At 56.8% G+C, this 19,565-nt stretch overlaps 1 protein-coding gene across 6 annotated transcripts; it reads right to left on the reverse strand.

The window, feature by feature from the left end:
• Positions 1–1,170: 1,170 nt before the first annotated feature.
• On the reverse strand, positions 1,171–15,514 carry TSKU (tsukushi, small leucine rich proteoglycan). Of its 6 annotated transcripts, XM_045483909.1 has the most exons (3): positions 15,405–15,421; positions 8,292–9,064; positions 1,171–3,664 (listed from the first exon to the last, which is right to left on the reverse strand). In XM_045483909.1, exon 3 carries the CDS (start codon positions 3,654–3,656, stop codon positions 2,583–2,585), a length of 1,074 nt encoding a protein of 357 aa, XP_045339865.1. In that variant the 5' UTR covers positions 3,657–3,664; positions 8,292–9,064; positions 15,405–15,421; the 3' UTR covers positions 1,171–2,582. The 6 variants fall into 6 exon arrangements, with proteins under 6 accessions (XP_045339865.1, XP_045339864.1, XP_045339866.1 ...); XM_045483908.1 differs by lacking the exon at positions 8,292–9,064 and having other exon boundaries at positions 15,405–15,514; XM_045483910.1 differs by lacking the exon at positions 8,292–9,064 and having other exon boundaries at positions 15,212–15,437.
• Between the last annotated feature and the right edge of the window lie 4,051 nt (positions 15,515–19,565).

Consider the following 19,565-nt stretch of genomic DNA (forward strand, 5'->3'; position numbering starts at 1 on the left):
CTCCCCACGGTGCCCTTGTCCCCATTTGAAAGACACCTACGTTCCATTCCCTCTCTCCCCCCACGACTTCAAGGGGAACTTCAAGTTCTTCAAGGGGAACTTTGGGGAGGGCCCAGCGTCACTGGGCGAAAGCCCCTGGGATCCCTCCCCTGCCCCTGCACTTGAAGGCTCCCCTATCCCAGGAGATGAGAGAAGGGTGGAGAACCAATCTGAGAACTGTTATCTATGACCATATTGACTGATGGGTGCCAGCCTCCAGCTCCTGGAGCCCAAGCCTGGGGGGGCCTAAGTGACATGATGGGCAAGCTTCCCAGTAGCCTGAATGTTCTAGGTTCTGTGCCATAGCTCACCTGTGACTCCCTCCTCCTAGGTGCCATCCTCTTCTGTCCAGGTCCATTTGTTCTTCTCAGCTCTGTGGACTGGCCTCCTCCAGGAAGCCTTCCTAACCCTGCCCCGGCAGGCTCTCACAGCTACCTGCCGCTCAGGTGTCTTCTGTGTGTCCTTCCCACTCACACCCCAAGAGCAAGATTCCCTTGGCAGAGTAGATATCAGAAAAAAACTGGTCATTGTTGGTGACGATGGTGATGGATGTTCCCGCAGACCTTGGCCAGTGAGAAGGAATAACTTACAGACGGCGGACCCATTCAGATGAACTGGAAGGGAGTTCTCTGCGACTGGAAGTGTGCAAACAGGATTTAGGGTACCACAGCAGGCAAAGTGCCAAGAAGTCACAAAACACTGCAGCAGCTCAGAGGAGGGAGGGGAGGGGGTCTTAGGGAAAGCTTCTGAGGTGAGGCCGGCCGGAACTGGTGCTATTAGGGTGGGAAGGAGCTGAGAGGCAGGGATGTGGGGGGTGGGGGGAGGGCAAGGCCCCAGAGGAACAGCCTGAGCAAAAGCAGAGGTGTGGGAGAGCCTGCCAAGTTCATGGAGTTGGGGCAGCAGGGAGAGGGGAGAGAAGGGTGGACGGGGTGCAAGTCACAGGGAAAGGAACGACTCCTTTCAGTTACCAACCCCCCCTCCCCCCCCCCCCCCCCCCCCCCCCCGCCCCGAGTAACTCCCTCCCTCAGGTCAGCTCACTCTTCAAATCCTGCGAGAGGGGATGGGGCTTTTCTGGGACAACAGGGCTGCCCAGAGCATGTTGGAGGGTGCTAGTCCAAGGATGGAAAGATGGACTCTTTATAGTGTTTATTAAATCAAGGATCAGTTAGGTGTAGGGTGGGGCTAAGTGGGGGAGGACAGAGCTCTCCTTGTCCTGTGGGTGGCTCCTTGGGACCCCTGATGCCCAATCGCTTCCCCCCAACACCTCCTCCCTCAGCACACCCCCAGGACACAGTATTACAAAAGTGAACAAATGCAATGTTTTTCTTCTTTTACAAATGACACGTTTCCATCCCCTGCCGGCAGGGGTGGGGGAAGGGTGGTTGAAGTAACAGTCCATTACAAAGGCAACAACTTTTATAGAACAAATACAAAGGAAAGAGCCCGGGGCTGGGAAGCTGAGAGCATAAACATTGATGGGGGTACCTGCCTCCTGCCCAAAGATGGGTGAGAGAGGCTGTTGGGCTCAGGGCCAGTGGGGACCGAGTCCAGGAGGCCCCTTGGGGCTCCAGGACTGCATCAACTCCTTGCACTTCGAGGCAGTACCGCAGGGGTCAATGGACGAATTTCCAGTCTCAACGCTGGAGGACCCCACTGCAGAGTGGGAAACTGCTAGGGCTGGGACTGGCATGCCTGAAGCTTCCAGAGGCTCTGAGGTGAACTCACTTAACCTGTGCCATACAGCTGGTCTCGGGTCCGAGTCCCACCTCAGAGGCCCTTGCCTGTCCTGGGGACGACAGGGAAAGGGTACAAATGGCAGGACGGGGGAGCTCAGGAAGGGGACAGACAGAGGGCATGATTTAGAGAAGACAGAAAAGTGCAAAAGGCCTTGCTGGGAGGCAGGATGCTGGAGCCGGTTACGTCCTCATGGCTCTAGTGCCTTAGATTAGCCATTTGCCCTCTCTGGACCTCAGTGTCCCCACCTGTCACATGAGGAGGTGCACTTGATTTTTTTCTCTAGTCCCTTCTATGACTAAGGTTCTACCCAGCGTTCTAGAGGAAAAGAAAAGGATGAGGTGGGCCTCATGGGCCCAGGGCAAAGCGGGGGCTACCTCATAAAAGAAACTCATGCCCCTGAGTGACTGGACCGTGGGCCCAAGGGGATGCTCAGCCGTGGGCCTGACCTCTTTTCTGCAGCAGTATCGCCCTTCCACCCTCCCCCTGTCACAGGTCAGGTTGGCCCAGGCCTGAAGGAAGGCACTTTGGGGACAAACGGGGAAGGACGGCAGGGGACTGCCGTCTGGGTTTGGCATCTAAGACCTTCTACTTATGGTCTGGGGAGCAACACAGACAGAGGGGCCAGACTTTGCTCCTGGGTGTCGGCCCCAGCCCCAAAGCTCTCCCTAGGTCCACAGCTCTCTTCCGCGCTGCTACAGAGGCCTGCGGGGTGCCCCCTGGCATTGGCACATGAAAATATAAATTACCCAGGCCCTGAGGAAGCCCAGGGCAGCAGTGTGTCAGATGGCCCCGGGCCACACCGTTTGTCACAAAGCGTTGGGGCTCTCCGCAGCCCTTTCCCGGGGGTCTACGCAGTGCAGGGCCACCTTGGGGCTAGAGACAGGCTGCCGAGGATAGGCGCCCTCCCGCACTAGCCGCCGGCACCGCACGCCCTGGCCCACGCTGATGCTCTGCAGTGCTGGCAGGTGGACGAGCAGCATCTCAGGCAGAGGCGCCAGGCCCGTGCCTGACAGGTCCAGCTCCTGCAGGGAGCCCAGGCCCGAGAATACCTCAGCTCCCGCCCACTTGAGCTTGGGGTTGCCTGAAAGGTCCAGGACCTGCAAGCCTTGCAACTCACGGAAGCCATGGGGCGCCAGCTGGGGGAGGCCCTGCAGGCTGCCCAGTGACAGATGCGTGAGGCCTGCCAGCCCCCTGAAGGCACCCGGGCCAACGGCAGCCAGCGGGTTGCCATCCAGGCTCAGGTAGCGCAGGGGCAAGTCCCGGAGGTCGGGTACGGTGCGGAGCCGGTTCCAGGCCAGGTTCAGGCTCTGAATGGCGGGTGCGGGCAGGCTGGCCCCTGCAGGGTGGGGCACCAGGCGGTGGATGAGGTTGTGGGAGAGGTCCACATGCAGCGCCCGGCCCGGGCTGTGGGTCGTGAAGGCAGACACCGAGACCTCTCGGAGCCGGTTGTGGCTGAGGTTCACGTCGCTCAGGGGCGAGCTGGTGAAGCTCTCCGCCGGCAGAGCTGCCAGGCCATTGTGGCTGATGTCGAGCGACTCCAGGTAGCGAAGGCGGGAGAAGGCGGTGGGCGAGATGCTGGCGAGCAGGTTGTGGCTGAGATCCAGGCCTGCCAGCGTGGTATAGCCCGGCCCCGCCAGCACCGACTCGTTCACGGTCTCCAGCCGGTTGGAGGACAGGTCCAAGTGGGCTGTGTCCAGAGGGATGGGCACGGGCACGATGTGGGGGCCCAGGCCACTGCAGTCCACGCGTGTCAGGCTGAAGCTGTCGAAGAGGCCGAAGGTCTCCACCTCGCACTGGCATCCGGGGAAGCATGGCCGGGTCGTCTGGGCCCCGCTCACGGCCAGCAGCAGCAGTGGGAGCAGCAGCAGGGGCCACGGCATGGTGGGGGCTGGAAGGAGAGCCACAGGTGAGGGACGGCAGCAGGCACCCCACGCCACGTGGTTCTGGCCTACCACGTAAGACACGAGCCAGCATATCTAGGCCCAGCTGGAAGTTGCCACCACCAGTCCTGTCCTCCCAGGATGCTTTCCCTGAACACCCTTCCTCATAGAATTCCGGGTCCCCATTCCTCTCTGGCCTCAGTCTCTCCATCTGTGTGATAAAAGGCCAGGTGGGTGGATTGTAAACTGAAAGCAGCAGAAGGCTTTCTTAGAAAAAGATTAGCAGAGGAAAATGGGCATGTTCTGGCTGACATGAGGGTGGGGACTTGGAATTTTCCAGGCCTCCTTACCAGTCCTGCCGTAGGATGTTGAGGAACCCTGCCGGAAACCCCCTGGACTAGATGGGTCTGGCCCCTCCGGCTCTGATGGGCGAGGGTCCATGGGCTGGTCTTGCCCTAGGCCCTGCTGAGGAGGGGTCAGGGTGCTCTATCCAGCTCTGAGCGTGTGCCATGAGCTGGCTGTTACGCTACCCGCCATCACGGCCTGCCCCACTTAACCTTCACAATTATAGACACCGCAAGGCAGCTACTTCACGAAGACGGAACTGAGATGCCAAGGTTCAGAAAGCTATGCATGGCCACACGTAAGGGGGATGGAACTAGATGGAGTACAGGGGAGGCATGACTCACTGTCGTGCTTTGGCAGTGGCTGGAACCACGTCTGAGACCCATACTCCATCCGCTCAGACGGAGGTCTCGCCCTGTAAGGGGGGCCTGCATTGACTACCCACCTTACCCCTCTTGTGGGTAACAATAGCTGAGTCCACAGTCCTAAGCCCTCTCCCTGGCCTGTCCTCCAGAAGCAGCATAGTTCATTCCAATTGGGGACCCTGTGTCTAGACTTCCAGGTGGGCTCTGGGGACACTTGTCCCAAGCCCCTTCCCCACCCCCCCCACCCCGCCCTGTCCCTCCCTACCCAAAGCTGATATAGCTGTTATGCCTCTTTGGCCCTTTCTTTAACCCAGGGCAGGCAGCTGGGCTGACTCCCTCATATGGAAGAAGGACTAGAGGCTCAGAGAGGACCTGGGTTTTATCCCAAACTAGTAAAAAGCAGGGCAGGACTAGAACCCACGCCTGCTCAGCCCCAATTCTGCTATTTTCATCTGCTGCCTCAAGCAGGGCTGGTCAGGTGGCCAGTGGAGACAGGCCCACGAGGCGCTCTTCCCACTGCCACTTGCCATGACGCAAGCCACTACCCTCCCCTGGCCTCGGTTTCCCTCCCTGTACGATTCTAACAGCAGCTGCCAGCGACGCCAGACCTGCATGTGTGTTGTCACCTTCATTCCTCACACCCACGCACATCTGTGTGACCCAGAGCCTGAGCTCACACCCACCGTAGCTCCATGGACAGAGGTGCTGGGGGAGGGGCTCACAGGGGGATGAGAGAGAGGGTTGAGTAATGAAGGCCTCTAACTGGACAGTCTGTGGTTTCCCCCCCCTCCTGCCACACAGTGACCACTCCACCCGGGGGGACAGAAGGCACCCTGCCTCGCCCCAGCAGGTCTCTTCACCTGGCGTGGCCCTGCTCTGCCCCCCTGCCCAATCTCCCCTTCCCCACCTGCCCCTACTGGCCTTCAGGGAGGGGGTAGAGGGGAGGGAGAAGCAGGATAGCATTACTAGCCCTACATGAAACTTTAAAGGGGCCGCCATTTGATCCACACTCTGGCTCTGCACAGGGACAGCGAGAAGTGGGGCTCTTCTCTCCGCCCCCCTCTGTGGGCCTCTCCTCTCCCACCCCTTTCTTTTGTAGAGGCCAATTTGAGGATTAAACCCGGCCCAGGTGCATCCTGGACTTTGTCCCAACTGAGGCAGGACAGAGTGTTCTAGTTGTCTGGAACCAAAAGGAAAATATTGAGTTGCTCCAGGCCCCCTTTGTTCTGTTGGGTGAGCTTCTCACCACAGGGGTTCATTACCACTCAGAGCCCCACCTTCCCTGCCAAGCCTATTTGTCCATACCCACCCTTCCTGGGGTTTAAACAAACATCTCACACACACACACACACACACACACACACACACACACAATGGCCCTGAGATTGCGCTTTGGTTCCCCAAGGTGATTATACAATGTGCCTATTAAATGCCAGATGGCCCCTCGTGAGCTGCTTATGTAACCGGCAGCCCAGACACAGCCCAAACCTTCCCTCCAGAGCAGGGGCCTCTTACTGCCCTCCCCGGGCCTTAGCCTCTCCTCTGTACCACAGGCAATAATCCCTGCCCTGCCCTCCTCAGGTCAGGTGATTCAACTCCCACCAAAGTGCAATGCAAACTGTGAAGAGCTGTGCACGAATGCAAGGTGGTCATTCCTGGGCCGCTGGAGACACAACAGCAGACGTAAAGGGAGCAGGAGCACAGATCGAGACCCACCTGGATGACTGTGCTCGCCAGTGCTCCCAGGGCAGCCCAGACAAGGTCCGCGCTCAGCCCTGCACAGGGGCCACTGCTCCGGGCCTCACACTGGCAGTGAAAAGTGCTGACGGGGACAGTCGGAGCCTGTCCCCATTATGGGCTAGTGCCGGACTCACATTCTCTCCCACATCTGCGGTCACTCCAGGAGGTCAGCATCTTGTGTCCATTTTAGAGTAAACCGAGGACGCGAAAGGGAAGGTGACAGAGCCTGGAACTGAATTCAGGCCTCGGTGACCTTATAACTGGTTTGGTTCAAGTGGAACACGCACTTCTGTATTAGCTGAGAAAAGAAGAGCTAAGTGGCGACAGTTGTAAGGCCACCTCTGGCTGCCACTCAGTGGTTCTGGGGCTTTCATGAGGTCGCAGGAGAGCCCAGAGGCCTCTCAGAGGTCTCCTAGGAGGTTGAAAGAAGGGAGAAACCCCTGAGATGCCTTACAACATGGACCCAGAAGGGGGCAAAGGCAGAGGTGTGTGGGTTGGTGGTCTTTGAGGATCAGTGCCCTTGTCCTGCTCTGAGGAGATGTCCCCTCTGGGAGGGATGCCTTATGTATGCATGTCTCGGAGATGCTAGGGTCTGCCACTATTGCTCTAAGCCCTTAGCAAAAGGCTCAGGGGCCAAGGGGAAGGCAGAACGTTCTCAGAAGGAGACCGAGGGAAGATAAGGAAAATTCCTGCCAGGGGCACAGCTCTCTAGAGTTTACAAAAGGCCTCTGCTCGTTTGATGCCATGAGGGCGGCAGAGCAGGGCATGAAATCTGGCACTTTAGTGATGAGGCGGCTGTGACCCAGTGTGCAGTGACTTGTCCACGGATTCCCCGTGAGGAGGTGGCGTTCAGGCTCTGGTATGCTCATTCCAGGCCTAGGGCTTCCCAGCCCGCTCAGGATGGCTGCTGAGACTCAGGAAGTCCCCTGGGGATCTTACAAAGTCCATAAAAGTCATGTTCAGAAAAGCCTGCAGCTTCACAGAGGGGGCTGTGAAGGATGCCATAATGCTAGGTATCGTAAGGATAAATTGCATGTCTAGGAAAATTATAACTATGCATTAAAAACAACAACCACCACCCAGATCCTAATTTTGGAAAGTCTAGAAGAAAATCTATCCATACAACAGTTGTTTCTTTTTAGATGGTAGAACCGTTGAGTGATTTAAACATGGCTTAATCTCCTTTTTTTACCCCTATTTCCTCTCTTACGGTAAAAAATGCATGCAACACACTGGCAAACATACTAACAAAGCCTCCTGAAAGAGTGCCCCGTGGCCATCTCTGCTTTCTCTGATCTTGTGTAGCTACTATCTCTGAGCCTCAGTCTCCTCATCTGTAAAATGGAGATATTAACAGCCACCTCCCGGGACTATCATGGGGACGAAATGAAACGATGGCAGGGCGGCACCTGGCAGCCTTCCTAGCACATGGGGAGAATGCAGTGTGGGCTCCCCCACCTTCCTCCACAGACAGGGAGCAGGTGCGTGGGCACCAGCGGAGGGCGGGGGCTGCCCCATCTCTCTTCTTCCTTGCTTCGGCACACACGTATCAGACGTGTCTAAGCTCTTATCGGCATCCTCTGGAAGAGCGATTCTTTCCTGGGAGGCCCGAGTTTCTCAACAGCGCTGCTGGCTCTGGGAAGGGATGAGTAATGGGAGTTCCCCTTGACAAAAACCACCAGCCTCAGCGTCGTGGGCAGAGAAGGCCTTCACAGCCAGAAACCTTGGACACTAATTGGCAGGGTGAACCAGGCAAGTCATTTTACATCTCTGGACCAGTTCCTTAGACTATGAATCTGGGATGAAAATGATGGTCCTTATCAGCCTCAGAGGGGATTGTGAAGCCGAAGTCGAACATTCCTATAGAGAAATGGGGCCCCCAGGGGTGGAGGCCACATAATGGAAAGGTGGTGCCTTTTGATCTTACCTATAGCCCTATCCACTGCAGAGGTCACGAATCAATCACAGCACTGCTTCCTGGGGCCCTGCACAGGGCCTCTGAGCTATTCCTGACACGGTGCTCTAGGAGGCCTCTACCTACTGATCAGAGTTGGGGCTGAAGACAAAAACTGGCATTCTGGGATCAGTTCCCTGATTTGAAGGAGCTGCAACACTGGGAAGCAGTCACATGCCAAACTGGGCAACTCTGGGAAGCGACTCCCTCTCCCTGAGCCCGTTTTCTCATCGAAAATGGAGACAGCAAGCCCTTCCTCGAGGATCAGAGACCACAGGGCCAGGACTTGACAGATGAACAGTGGATGCCTCTCCTAGGTTACACGGTAGAAGGGGCCCCCAGAGAGGGCTGCCGAGGCCCCTCCCCATCCCTCTCACCACTCTCTGGGGCTGAAGGGGAGGACAACTGTGCATGGTGACAAGACAGACCCTGGAGGACAGTCAGGGGCGCCCGCCTTAGTCCCTGCTCTGCCTGGCCTGTTCCCTCTGCGGACAGGTCCCGTCTCCTCTCTGGGCCTCAGCTTCTCTAGCTTCGCAGTAAGAGGCTGAGTCTAGACAGCGCAGCTCTAGCATTTCAGGAGTCCAGAACTTATCAGGAGCGTTTACTAAATCTCTACGAAGTGCAGGGCGTGCTGTGCAAGGCCATGTGAGGTATATGTTGGGTGGGGGTTGGGGGTACCAGGGCCCCTGTCCTCATGAGGCTTACAGACCAGCCGTGGGGACGGGAGACCAACTCAGAACAAGATGACTAACGCTTGTCTTGAACCCAGAAGACCAGGCCTCTAGTGCCAAGGTCTGCCACTCCCTGTGTGACCCTCATGGTTTTCATGATTTCTTTGAGCCTTGGTTTTCTCATCTGTGTAACAGTATGAACTCTGTCTTCCTCTTGGGACCTGTGATCTACCCTGGGGAGAAAGGGAGAGGCGGACAGGGGGCCACCATTGAAGCTGAGGGAGGAAAGGGATCTTTGGCCCAAGATGTATCACTTCTTTTCCAAACCCCGACCTGCGGATCAAAGACACTGGTCAGCCAGCTTACAGAACACGAGGGGTTAGAAACTACCCACTCTGGGGGCACCTGGGTGGCTCAGTCGGTTGAGCGGTTGAGCCGGCTCAGGTCATGATCTCCTGGCTTGTGAGTTTGAACCCCGCGTCGGGCTCTGTGCCGATGGCTCAGAGCCTGGAGCCTGCTCCTTGGTCTGGGTCTCCCTCTCTCTCTGCCCCTCCCCCGCTCATGCTGCCTCTCTCTGTCTCTCAAAAATAAATAAACATTAAAAAATTAAAAAAAAAAAAAAGAAAGAAACTCCCCACTCTGGGTTCAGGGGACACAGCAGAAGGTCCTCCGGGCAGGGGCCAGGAGTTACTCCTTGGTGCGCCCACTGTGACACTAGGAAAGTCTGCTGATGGCCCTGTGACGTCAAAAGACTAAGCAGTGTGGCTATTTACTAACAGACTCCAGGTAGGTCTCCCTGGTAGGACAGCCTCCAGAACAGCTTTGCCCACATCACTCCCCTTCCCCAAAACCTCCCAATTTCTACTTGTACCCGCAGAAATCCAGTTCTCCCTGGCACAGGGCATCTGTCAGCTGTCCCCACCGTCCTCCCTCCCCTAGCTGAGCCCCCATCTTGATCCGAACCCACGGTGGTGACCTCTGGGCAACTCCCGGCCCTGTCACGCTTCCTCAAATTCAGAGAACTCAGGGCTGGGGAACGGGAGGGTCCCCCACGATAACGCACGGGTAACGGAGGCCCAGAGTGGGCAGTGACAACAAGGAAATGGCAGAGCAGGACCTGGGTCTCGATGCCTCACCGCTGCCAGCTGCACCCGCACCCACACCCACCTGGCCTGCCCTGGCCCCGCCAGTGGAACAAAGCCTGTTCTGTCCGCTGGGGCCCCCGGGCCACCTCTCCCTCCCCGGGCCTCTCACATCGTCCATCCGGATGCACACTGACTATGTTCTCTACCGTTCTTCACCTGCCCATCTCCCGACTGGAAGTGCGGCCAGCTTGGGACCCTGACTCTGCTATCTTCACCTGTTTATCCCTTCCCCCCCAGACCTCCGCCGGGGTCAGAGCCGGGCCTGGCAGGCATGGCAAAGACTGTCGGGTGAGTGGGCGGCCCAGCAATTCAGGATCAACCGCGGGATTCAGACCCAGGTGAAGGTCCAGCCCTGTACCTACTCGCCTGGTTGAGTCTCCGGGTCCTCAATAGGGAGAACAACACAGCGTTGGTAAAAGCATTGAGGGACGGCGTGTGCAACATTTGGCTCAATGTCTGCCTCATGCTAAGTGCCCCAGTGCACGGTAGACGGTGATGGTGATGATTTACTGAGATTCCAGAAGGCAATGACCATGTTATTCTCCTTTATGTTCCCCCCTACCCAAGTCCCCAGGGCAGCGCCAGGCACCTGGCAGGTCTGTGACCGGTTGTACGAATGTTCTTGGGTCAGTGCGCTGGTATCGGCTGGCCAGGCCCCAAACCCTCTTCTCCTCCTCCCCTGAGACCTGTCTAGAGCTAGGGGTTCTAGCTTGGGCCGTCCTGGCCCCACGTGCCTGCCCCTGGTGCTGCACCACAGCATTTCTGGCCCCAAGATTTGCCAGCTCCTCACCACACCTGCAAGAGGGAGCTCCTGGCACAGGGATGAGGTGGGGAGGAGGCTGAACCTTGGGTTGGACCAGGGCCCCAGCACCCACCTGAGGCAGACTTTTGCCGCCACCAGCTGCTCAATGTTGCGCTGCCTCCCACCGGGCTCCCTTTGCCATGAGCTCACTTGAGATGATGCCAACGAAATCCCCAGGTGGAAATTCCATTAGCATCCTGCCCACCCCTCCCCCACCCCCGCCACTTCGTCAGCTCTGGAAACGCAAGGCAAAAAGAATTTCAGGGCCAAACTCCCAGAGCCTTGAGGGCTGGCTCTCCCAACACGATCGCTAATGCCGCACATCTGTACAAACATGTCAGCTCACCACACACTTCTACGTCACCATCTCACTTCTGCCTCATCGCCGTCCTTGACCGCAGGTAGGGATTACTGTCCCTATTTTGCAGACAAAGAGATGACACTGTTCCGCTGGGTAGTATAAGAACCAGGTCTCGAATCCAGATGTCTGAGCTCCAAACCCTTCCTTAGGCCACTGTGACTCTACTTCCAAATGGGCCCGTGTGGCTGATGGCTAGAGCCGATCGTGCTGGACTCTAATTACGTTTACCTATCTGTCTTCCTGGGAGTAGGGATGGGATCAGGTTGATTTCTATGTCCTTGGAGCTAAGGAAACACTGGAGCTGGCACAGAGCCGGTATTATATGAAGATATACCAGGCATGTAGAATACTATTATTTCCCCAAACGGTACCTCTCAACCTTTCCAATGCCTCAACTACTAGCTGTTCAGGCACTCTGTAAGATCAGCAGGTTAGACAGCGCTGTGTCTATCCTGCAGTTGTGTAAAGAGACCCAGAGACGTTTGGTGATCTGTCCAGAGTCACACAGCCCATGAAGCCAGGGGCTGGACTCAGGATCCAGGAACTCTGACACCCAGTGCCTGGCCTCCTCGGTGACATTATCCCTGGTGAAGGTAGGCGCTGGAGGCCCAGCAACCTTGCCTAAGGAGGATGATCTACAGAGAGATGGGCCAGGCTCCCCATACTATTTTCGCCATGCAGCGTATCTTCTTCCTGAAGCTTGCCAAGTTCCCTTCGGTGTAACGCAGAATGTGGGGACACACGAGGAGGCAGTATGGGGCAGAGGAATGGGTTTTGCAGCCAGGTAGACCGGGCTCCAACCCCAGAGGGCCTCTCCTGCTAGGAGGCTGGCACGTGCCCTCACCTGAGTCTGAGCTTTCATCTGTAACATGCTTGAGAATTCTAGTATTGCTCCCAGCAGGTCACTGGGATGATTACACAAGGTAAAATGAAAACTCAGCCTCGGGCCTGGCACGCTTTGGTGCTCACTGTGTGTGGGTTCCTGCCCCCAGTGACACCTTGCAGGGGCCAGGAAAGAAAAAGGAGCTTCGACACCAGCTGATCTGAAAGCGAGGCAGTGGCAGGGTTTAGAGAAGAATCCAAAATGCATCCTCAAGCCTTGGATTCTCTTCTAGTGCACCATCCAGGGCCCTACCAGGGCCACTAGTGCTGACCAGGATCTATCTGGGAAGTGGGAAGGGGGTTTGGAAAGGTGGCAGGAGCCAAAGCAGGCTGAAGCAGTTGTGACGCACATGTGGCAGAATGAGGACAGAAGGAGAATCAGCGGCTATGCCTGGGTAGGTAGGTCACTATCTTCCCCTCTCTCATCCCCCCAAGCCAGGCAGTTACCTCCCCTTGCCCAGGTCGGGCTCAGCAGGCCTCATGACTTGGACTGCTACAGCAGCCTTGTTCCTGGCCCCCTGCCTCCAACTGTCAGCCCTGCTGGGCGTCGGAGTACAGTCCCGACAGAAGAATCGGCCCTCACCACCCCTCCCACTTAAAACCCCTCCCACAAAGAGAGCTTGCCACGCTAGAAGCCTATCTCGCTTCTAGGGCCCCACACCTTTGCACAGGTTGTCCTCTGTGATGAAGATGACAGAGATGTCCTTCTTTTCTTTGTCTACCACGCAAATGCACACATTCAAGTCAAAAGCCACCTTCTCTGTGAGGCCTAATCTGCCCCTCATCCAACAAAAGGTCGCGGTCCTCCTAAGCTCCTATGGCCCCTGGGCAGCTCCTGCCCACTTTGTGGTCTGTGGCCATCTTCGTATCTGTGTCCAGCTCGTCTCCTGTGTGGGGTCTGGCCAGGTGAAAGGGGACAGAGCAGATGAGAGACAGCTTCCTCCTGCTTGGTGAGGGCAACAATTGGCTCAAGCTTGCAGGAGACTGAGGGCCCCGCCAAGTGGTGAAACCAGGTTTAGGACCACAGTCGATGCTGTCTCTGCCTTCTGTTGTCAGTGCAATCCAACAACGTAAGGCAGACTACAAACCTCGTGTCATTTTGTTAGCACACGTAATTCATTATGCCACTTGACACAACAGATCAGTGAGATGGGAATTACTACCATTCACATTTGAAGGATGAGGAGACTAAGAACCAGAGGTAAAGTCACCTGCCCGAGGCCACAGGGCTAGGAAGCAATGGAGTGGGGGTAAAATCTAGGTTCTTGACTAACTCTGCCTGCAGACTGGTCTCCCAGTCTCCAACACCACCCACAAACCAGAGGAAGTTTCCTTAGAATTACCAATCCCACTCTATTATGCCTGCTTAAACCCTCCGGCAGCTCTCTACCACCTACAGGTTCAAATTCCAGCTCCTAAGCCTGGCATTCAAGGCCCTCATCTTTGGCCCCTGCCTTCCCTTCCTGCTGAAGTCCAATTCCCACCCCCCAAACACACATCTTGCATCTGACAGTCCACAATGCTGACCACCTCTGTCTGCGTTATCAGAAAACACAGAGCCATGCAGTGGTGTTCCTCAGGGGGAGACACTTCCTGCTTCCTGGACATATTCCCCGGCTTCCCCTGGCTGCCGAGTTCCAGCCTTCCCTTCCAGGGCTGCAGGGGCTCCAGGCCCCCCTCACTTCATCCCTCCCTAACTTCAAAGACACCTCTCCTCCCCCTCATTCAACACAGCAAATTAGTGCCTGGGAACTTCTCAAGTCAGAATGGAGGTGTGTGTTAAACATCAAAGTGTACCCAGGTTCTGGGGTCTCAACCAGTCAGCAACAACAGCAAGGGAGGGGAGAAGTCAATACCTTCCTTTCCAGAAGGTAAACTGAAGCCCATTAGGGGAACGGATAGAGCCCATGGTAGCCTCCTTCCTATGTGAGTGGCTCGTGGCCCTCCTTCACATCTGCAGCATCTGGTAAAATTCTAGGTTAAAGACTCGTGCAGGGTAGGGGGTGAGGGGGGCAGGGGAGTGAAAGTGTAAGGGCTACTATCTTCGCCACTCAGGATCAAAGGCCCAGCAGAGTCCCACCCCTGAGCCCTCCCTCACTCACTATCAGACCTAGGCTCCGCAAGTCTGGACTTCTCTGAAGGGTAGAGCAGGCAGGGAGGAAGGATGGGAGAAGAGTTCCTGAGTCACCTCCTCGCCCCGGCCAAGTGTGGGCGGCAGGCTCTCAGGCGGGTTCCCGCGGCGCAGGTAATCCCCACCGCAAGCTCCTCGCCCCCACTCACAACAGGGTGACTGTGACTCCGAGAGGCTGAGCAACTCGCCCAGAGCTGGACTGTGGGCCCGTGGCCGTCCCATCGGAAACCAGTAGGTGCCCGGTTCCTGCTCTCTGCAGGCCAGCTGAGGGTACTGGAGCCGGCGCCGCGGACGCGCCCGGATCCCAGGAGCCCAGAAGCCGTCGCCTCCTCACCTACAGGATCCGAGGGCTGGTCCCCCCACCAGCCCCCGGGGGCGGGACGCCAGCGGAGAGCGGATCTCAAAGCGGAGCCGGGGGCTGGGGCCGGCCTCTCCGCCGAGCAGACACGTCTCTCTCGGTCACATACACTCGCACCGAGAAGATCAGGGCGGGCAAACCCAGCTGCCGGCTCCTTTCCTGTCTCCAGCCCCCCGCCGGGGCCCAGGACTGGCCGCTTCCCTCTCTCGTCCGAGCTGGTTCGGCTGGGGCGTCCGGCACGCTCCTCCCAGCCCCGGGCCAGTCCGCTAGCGCTGCTGACCAATCCCCCCGCCCCCCCCCCACCATCCTATCCCCTCGAGGCACTAAGGACCCCAGGAGGTGAAGGAGGGGAGGGCTGCCAGCGCCCCTGCCCGGGCTGCAGGGGGAGGAGGACCAGGGCTGTTGCCCGAGGAACCAGGAGAAAAGTTTGAAGTCAAGTCTGGGGCCCCGGTGGACAGCAGGGGAGCGAGGAGCTGGGGCGGTGTCTGGATCTAGGCGCGCATACACTCCACGGACACCCAACCCAGACACGTCGACAGGCACAGACCACGTACGCGGACACACAACGATGCGCCCACCCACACCCAAACGCTAGCCCACAGAACGTGGACACAGGCACCAAACAGCCACGCAAAGCCACAAATACACAAAGGCTCAGGCAGATGCACGTCCCCGGATCCAAATCCACAAAGACCCACAAACGCGTGATGCACGTGTCCGCACAAAGACCCCAGAGGCGCCGGCCCCCGGTCAGAGCCTTTGTCTCCTGGAAGCCCTCTCCCCTTAGTTCGGGCTCCCTACCCCGGCCGAGGCCAGGGCGTCCGGCAGCGGCTGCCGACGCCCTGGGTCCACGAAAAGTTGAGGGGCCCTGGGCCCGCCCCCAGAGTCCAGCGCCGCCCGCCTGCCCGCCGGATGGGGCGGCGAGGTTGGGGTCGTGGGCTCCGGACCTTCTCCCGCAGCGCAGACTCCCGCTCCACCCGGGACCCGCACCCACCTGGAAGCCTGCGCCGCAGCCGCCTCGGCGCGCTCACCCAGGCGGCCCGGCCGCGGGCCCTTCGGCCGGCGCTTTTCTCCGCGCGGCGCGGCCCGCCCCCCCCCCGGCCCCCGCCCGCCGCTGGGAGCCCACCCCACCCCCCCCACCCGCCCCGCGGCCCCGCCTGCCAGGCGCCCAGTGGCGGCTCGGGCCCGCAGCTTGGCGACCTAGGGAGTGTCGCCAAAGTGCCGGCTTTCCCGGCGCGCGCCCGCCCCGCCCCCTGCCCGCCTGCCGAGCCCGAGCCGAGCCCGGGTTCCACCCTAGGGAGCGTCTCAAAAGTGCGCACGCAGCTCCCGCCCACTCCAGTCGGCCTGGCTCCCTGCTTCCTGCAACCGGGATCCCTGCCCCCTCCCCCGGAGCGCCTGAGCAACCTCAGCAGATGGCCGCACGGTCGGGAACATCTGGAGGTCGCCAGAGAGAGAGAGAGAGAGAGAGAGAGAGAGTGTGTGTATGTGTGTGTAAGACAGAGGGTGGGGGGGATGTTGGTAAGAAAGAGATTGGGTGGGTGAGGGTCCCCTCTTCTCGAGTTCAACTCCCCGTTTTTTTTTTTTTTAATGAGTGAAAAAGAGGTCCAGAGACGTTAGTGAGAAGTACATCAGGAATCTGAAACTGAAAGACTGGCTGAAAGACGAACCTACAGAGAGGAGAGAGACAGGCTCAGGCAGAAAACCTGGGGAGAGAGAAGGAAAGCAGCAGACTAATTTTTTCTGAAGGGGACCGTGGACTGCTGGTTGGATTTCTAAGAAGGGAAACTGTGTGTGTGACTAGGCACCGGTTTATTCCTCCCTCTGCAGTCCATCCTCTCTTCACCCCTTTTTATGGTTGTAAGGGCAGGAAGACATAAAACAACCCCAAACTTTTAAAAGTGGGGGTCGGGGGAGAAATCCCTATGTGGGGTTGGCGCACAGGGTGAGTTTGAGTCTCCCAGTCTACACGCTTAGACAGGGATGAGGGAGGTTGTTAGGCACCCCCCAGGTATCTGGCCCAGGGGTTGAGGGAGGTTTTGGTCTTGACCCTGGACCTCCCAGGAACTTTCTGTTGTGGAGAGGGCCCCTGGGTGCAGAGACTGGGCAATGTTCCCCCTGCAGTGGCCCAGACTCGCACTCCCAGTCTCTTTGATCCTTATTTATTACTTTTTTTTTTTTTAATTACAAAAAGTTGCTGGGGCTTGTGTGTATATGTGTGCCTGTCTGCCTGGGGAAGGAGGGAGGCACGTAGAGAGATGGGGAAGGAGGAGAGGAGGCCTCAGGGCAGCAAAATTGAATCTGCTGCACGGAGAACAAAGTACTCTTGAGTCCTCCCAGCACCCAGTCACTGTGTGGTCCTGAAGGCGCCACTCACCTGGGCTGAGACCCCCAGTCCCTGCTGGTTAGGGAGGTGAAGGGAAAAGGCTGGAAGCCCCATCTTATCAGTGCAGCACAGGAAGAGTTCACCCCTCTCCTCTGCCCATTGTCCTCGCGGAGTTAGAAACCCAGCTGCCAGCAGTGGAGGCCAGAGGGACCAACCAGCCCTTCGCATCAGTCTTTGAAATTGTACCATAGGCTCCTTTGCATCCAGTCACCTCCTCACAGTGGAGCTTATAATTAATGGGCCACTAAGATTCAACTCTGCATCCCCTAATCCTTCTCTGTGCATCCCGGAGCCCTCAGGAGGAGTCAGACCCTTCCCACAGCCCCCTCCCTGCCTGGGGGAGGAGACCCCCAAAAAGCACTTGGTGAGGGCCCTGAGGGTGTACTGGGTTTAGGCTCCAACCCAAGCTAGCCAGCAAGTAGCCTAATCTTAGGCAAGTTACCTAAACTCTCTGAGGTTCTGTAAAAGAGGCTGTTGTGAGAAGTAAACGCGGTAACTTCGTAAAACTTCAGTCGGCTTCACAGGAAGCGCCATCCTGTATTGTTAAATTGCCATTATTGTTATACCTAGAAGTCTCCCATCAGGGATGGTGTAGAGTCTGGAAAGCCCAGCAGGCTTGGGAGGAGAGGGGACAGGGGCATGGTCACCTGACTTTCTGGCCCCCCTCCCCGTGGGGGAGGGGGCTTTCTTTTGGTGAATCCCCCTTTGCCCTGGCCTGGAGACTCACATTCCTTGATGTGGAGTTACGGAGTGAGGCTCCTGCTGAGCATTTGAGCAATGGAGATTAATAATCAACTCCCAGGGAATGCAGGGGGTGGGGGAAGGGGGATGCTAACTCCCATTGCCCTTTGTATGCAGGGTCTACCCGCTGGGCTGGAGCCTCCAGGCTCCCCCAAAGGGCTTTTCACTTAACAGACACGTGATGAACAGCTCTTCACATCTTGGTTGGTGGCTGGAGGCAGCTTCCCCACGTTCATCATTTCCCTGATCTTTCCTAACTGGGGCTTTGGAGAGGGAATGTCCAGCAGCCTTGTCTGCTGTCTATACTGCAGCAGAAATAGCATTCCTAAACTGCAAATCCACAAAACTGATCATGACATTTTGTCTGCTTAGAACCTTTCCAAGGCAAAAGCCAAACTCCTTGGCTCGGCATTCAAGGCCCATGAGATATGCCCCCACCTTACCCCCACCTCTTCAGTCTCCTTTCTGACCACTCCCTCTTACACATTTAAAGCTCTAGTCCTCTAGTTACATGGAACTGGGGGAGGGAAGCCCCTGTACATTTTTCAAGTCTCTGTTCAGATTCCCCTCCTCCAGAAGCCCTCTGCCAGGTAAAGTAGGTCCTTCATTATATTCTGTTGCCACTCCCTTTATACATATGCACTCTCGGGGCGCCTGGGTGGCGCAGTCGGTTAAGCGTCCGTCCGACTTCAGCCAGGTCACGATCTCGCGTTCCGTGAGTTCGAGCCCCGCGTCAGGCTCTGGGCTGATGGCTCAGAGCCTGGAGCCTGTTTCCGATTCTGTGTCTCCCTCTCTCTCTACCCCTCCCCCGTTCATGCTCTGTCTCTCTCTGTCCCAAAAATAAACGTTGAAAAAAAAATTAAACAAAACAAAACAAAACAAAACAAAACAAAACAAAACATATGCACTCTCACTTCCGTTCTCTTCACCCTTCTGGGGTCATCCTGACCGTGATCACATACCAGGGACTGCGGCTAGATACTTTAAAGGTCATTGTATCATTCAATCCCTGTAACAACCACCCAGATTGATAGTGGTGGAGGGCCCGAGAAGGCAAGAGATCTGTCTGAGGTCACACAACCTGTTTTCTGCAGAAATGGAACCAACAGGGCTCTGATGTTCCTTGTACTACCTTACAATCCACGCAAAAAGCAGAATGCAGTCTAGTAAGAGAGGCCTTGGAACTGAAGAGCCCCAGATTCTTATAGCAAACTGTTGCTATATTCGTGGCGACCTATGGACTTGGGGCTAGTCCCTTTCTTCCCCTGAGCCCCAGTTTCTTACCTGTAAAATGGGAATAAACAAGAAGCCCTACCTCACAGGGATGTAGGGAGGATCAAATGAATCAACACAAAGGCGAAAATGTTGTAAGCTGTAGGGTGCTGTGTACCTGTAATTGACTAACTTGACCAGCCATACTATAACTGAGGGTGATTGGTTGAGGATTTCTTTTCTCTCAGAACTCTCCAGACTGGAGGTCAAAGGCACCAGTAGTCCCTTTGGTTGCCTTGCTCATATCCCATGTTTTGAGAAAGCTTTCTCTCTCTCATCATGGATATCAAGGCCTGACCAGAAAAAACCTCCAAATTCAATGCATTTCCATGAAACTCCCAGATCTCTAACTATTTTTCTTGCTGCATTTTCTTCTTTTCAGCTGTCGAAGCTGGCAGATGTAAAGTTAATAGAGCATCAGGACTCTGCGAGGAAATAATAGAAAAGAGGAGCTGGAAGAAAAAGAATGCCTTTCCTAGCCCCCTCCTCTGATTTCGTAGAGCTGAGTTGGCTTGTGGTATGCTCTGTTTTTTAAAAGCTTGTGTGGTGGGGTGCCTGGGGGGGGGGGGGCTCAGTCGATTGGGCGTCCGACATCGGCTCAGGTCATGATCTCACAGTTTGTGGGCTCGAGCCCCGCGTCGGGCTCTGTGTTGACAGCTCGGAGCCTGGAGCCTGCTTCGGATTCTGTGTCTCCCTGTCTCTCTGATCCTCCCCCACTCATGCTGACTCTCTCTGTCTCTCAAAAAAAAAAAAAAAAAA

Source organism: Leopardus geoffroyi, chromosome D1 (assembly GCF_018350155.1).
Source record: "Leopardus geoffroyi isolate Oge1 chromosome D1, O.geoffroyi_Oge1_pat1.0, whole genome shotgun sequence".
NCBI lineage: Eukaryota > Metazoa > Chordata > Mammalia > Carnivora > Felidae > Leopardus > Leopardus geoffroyi.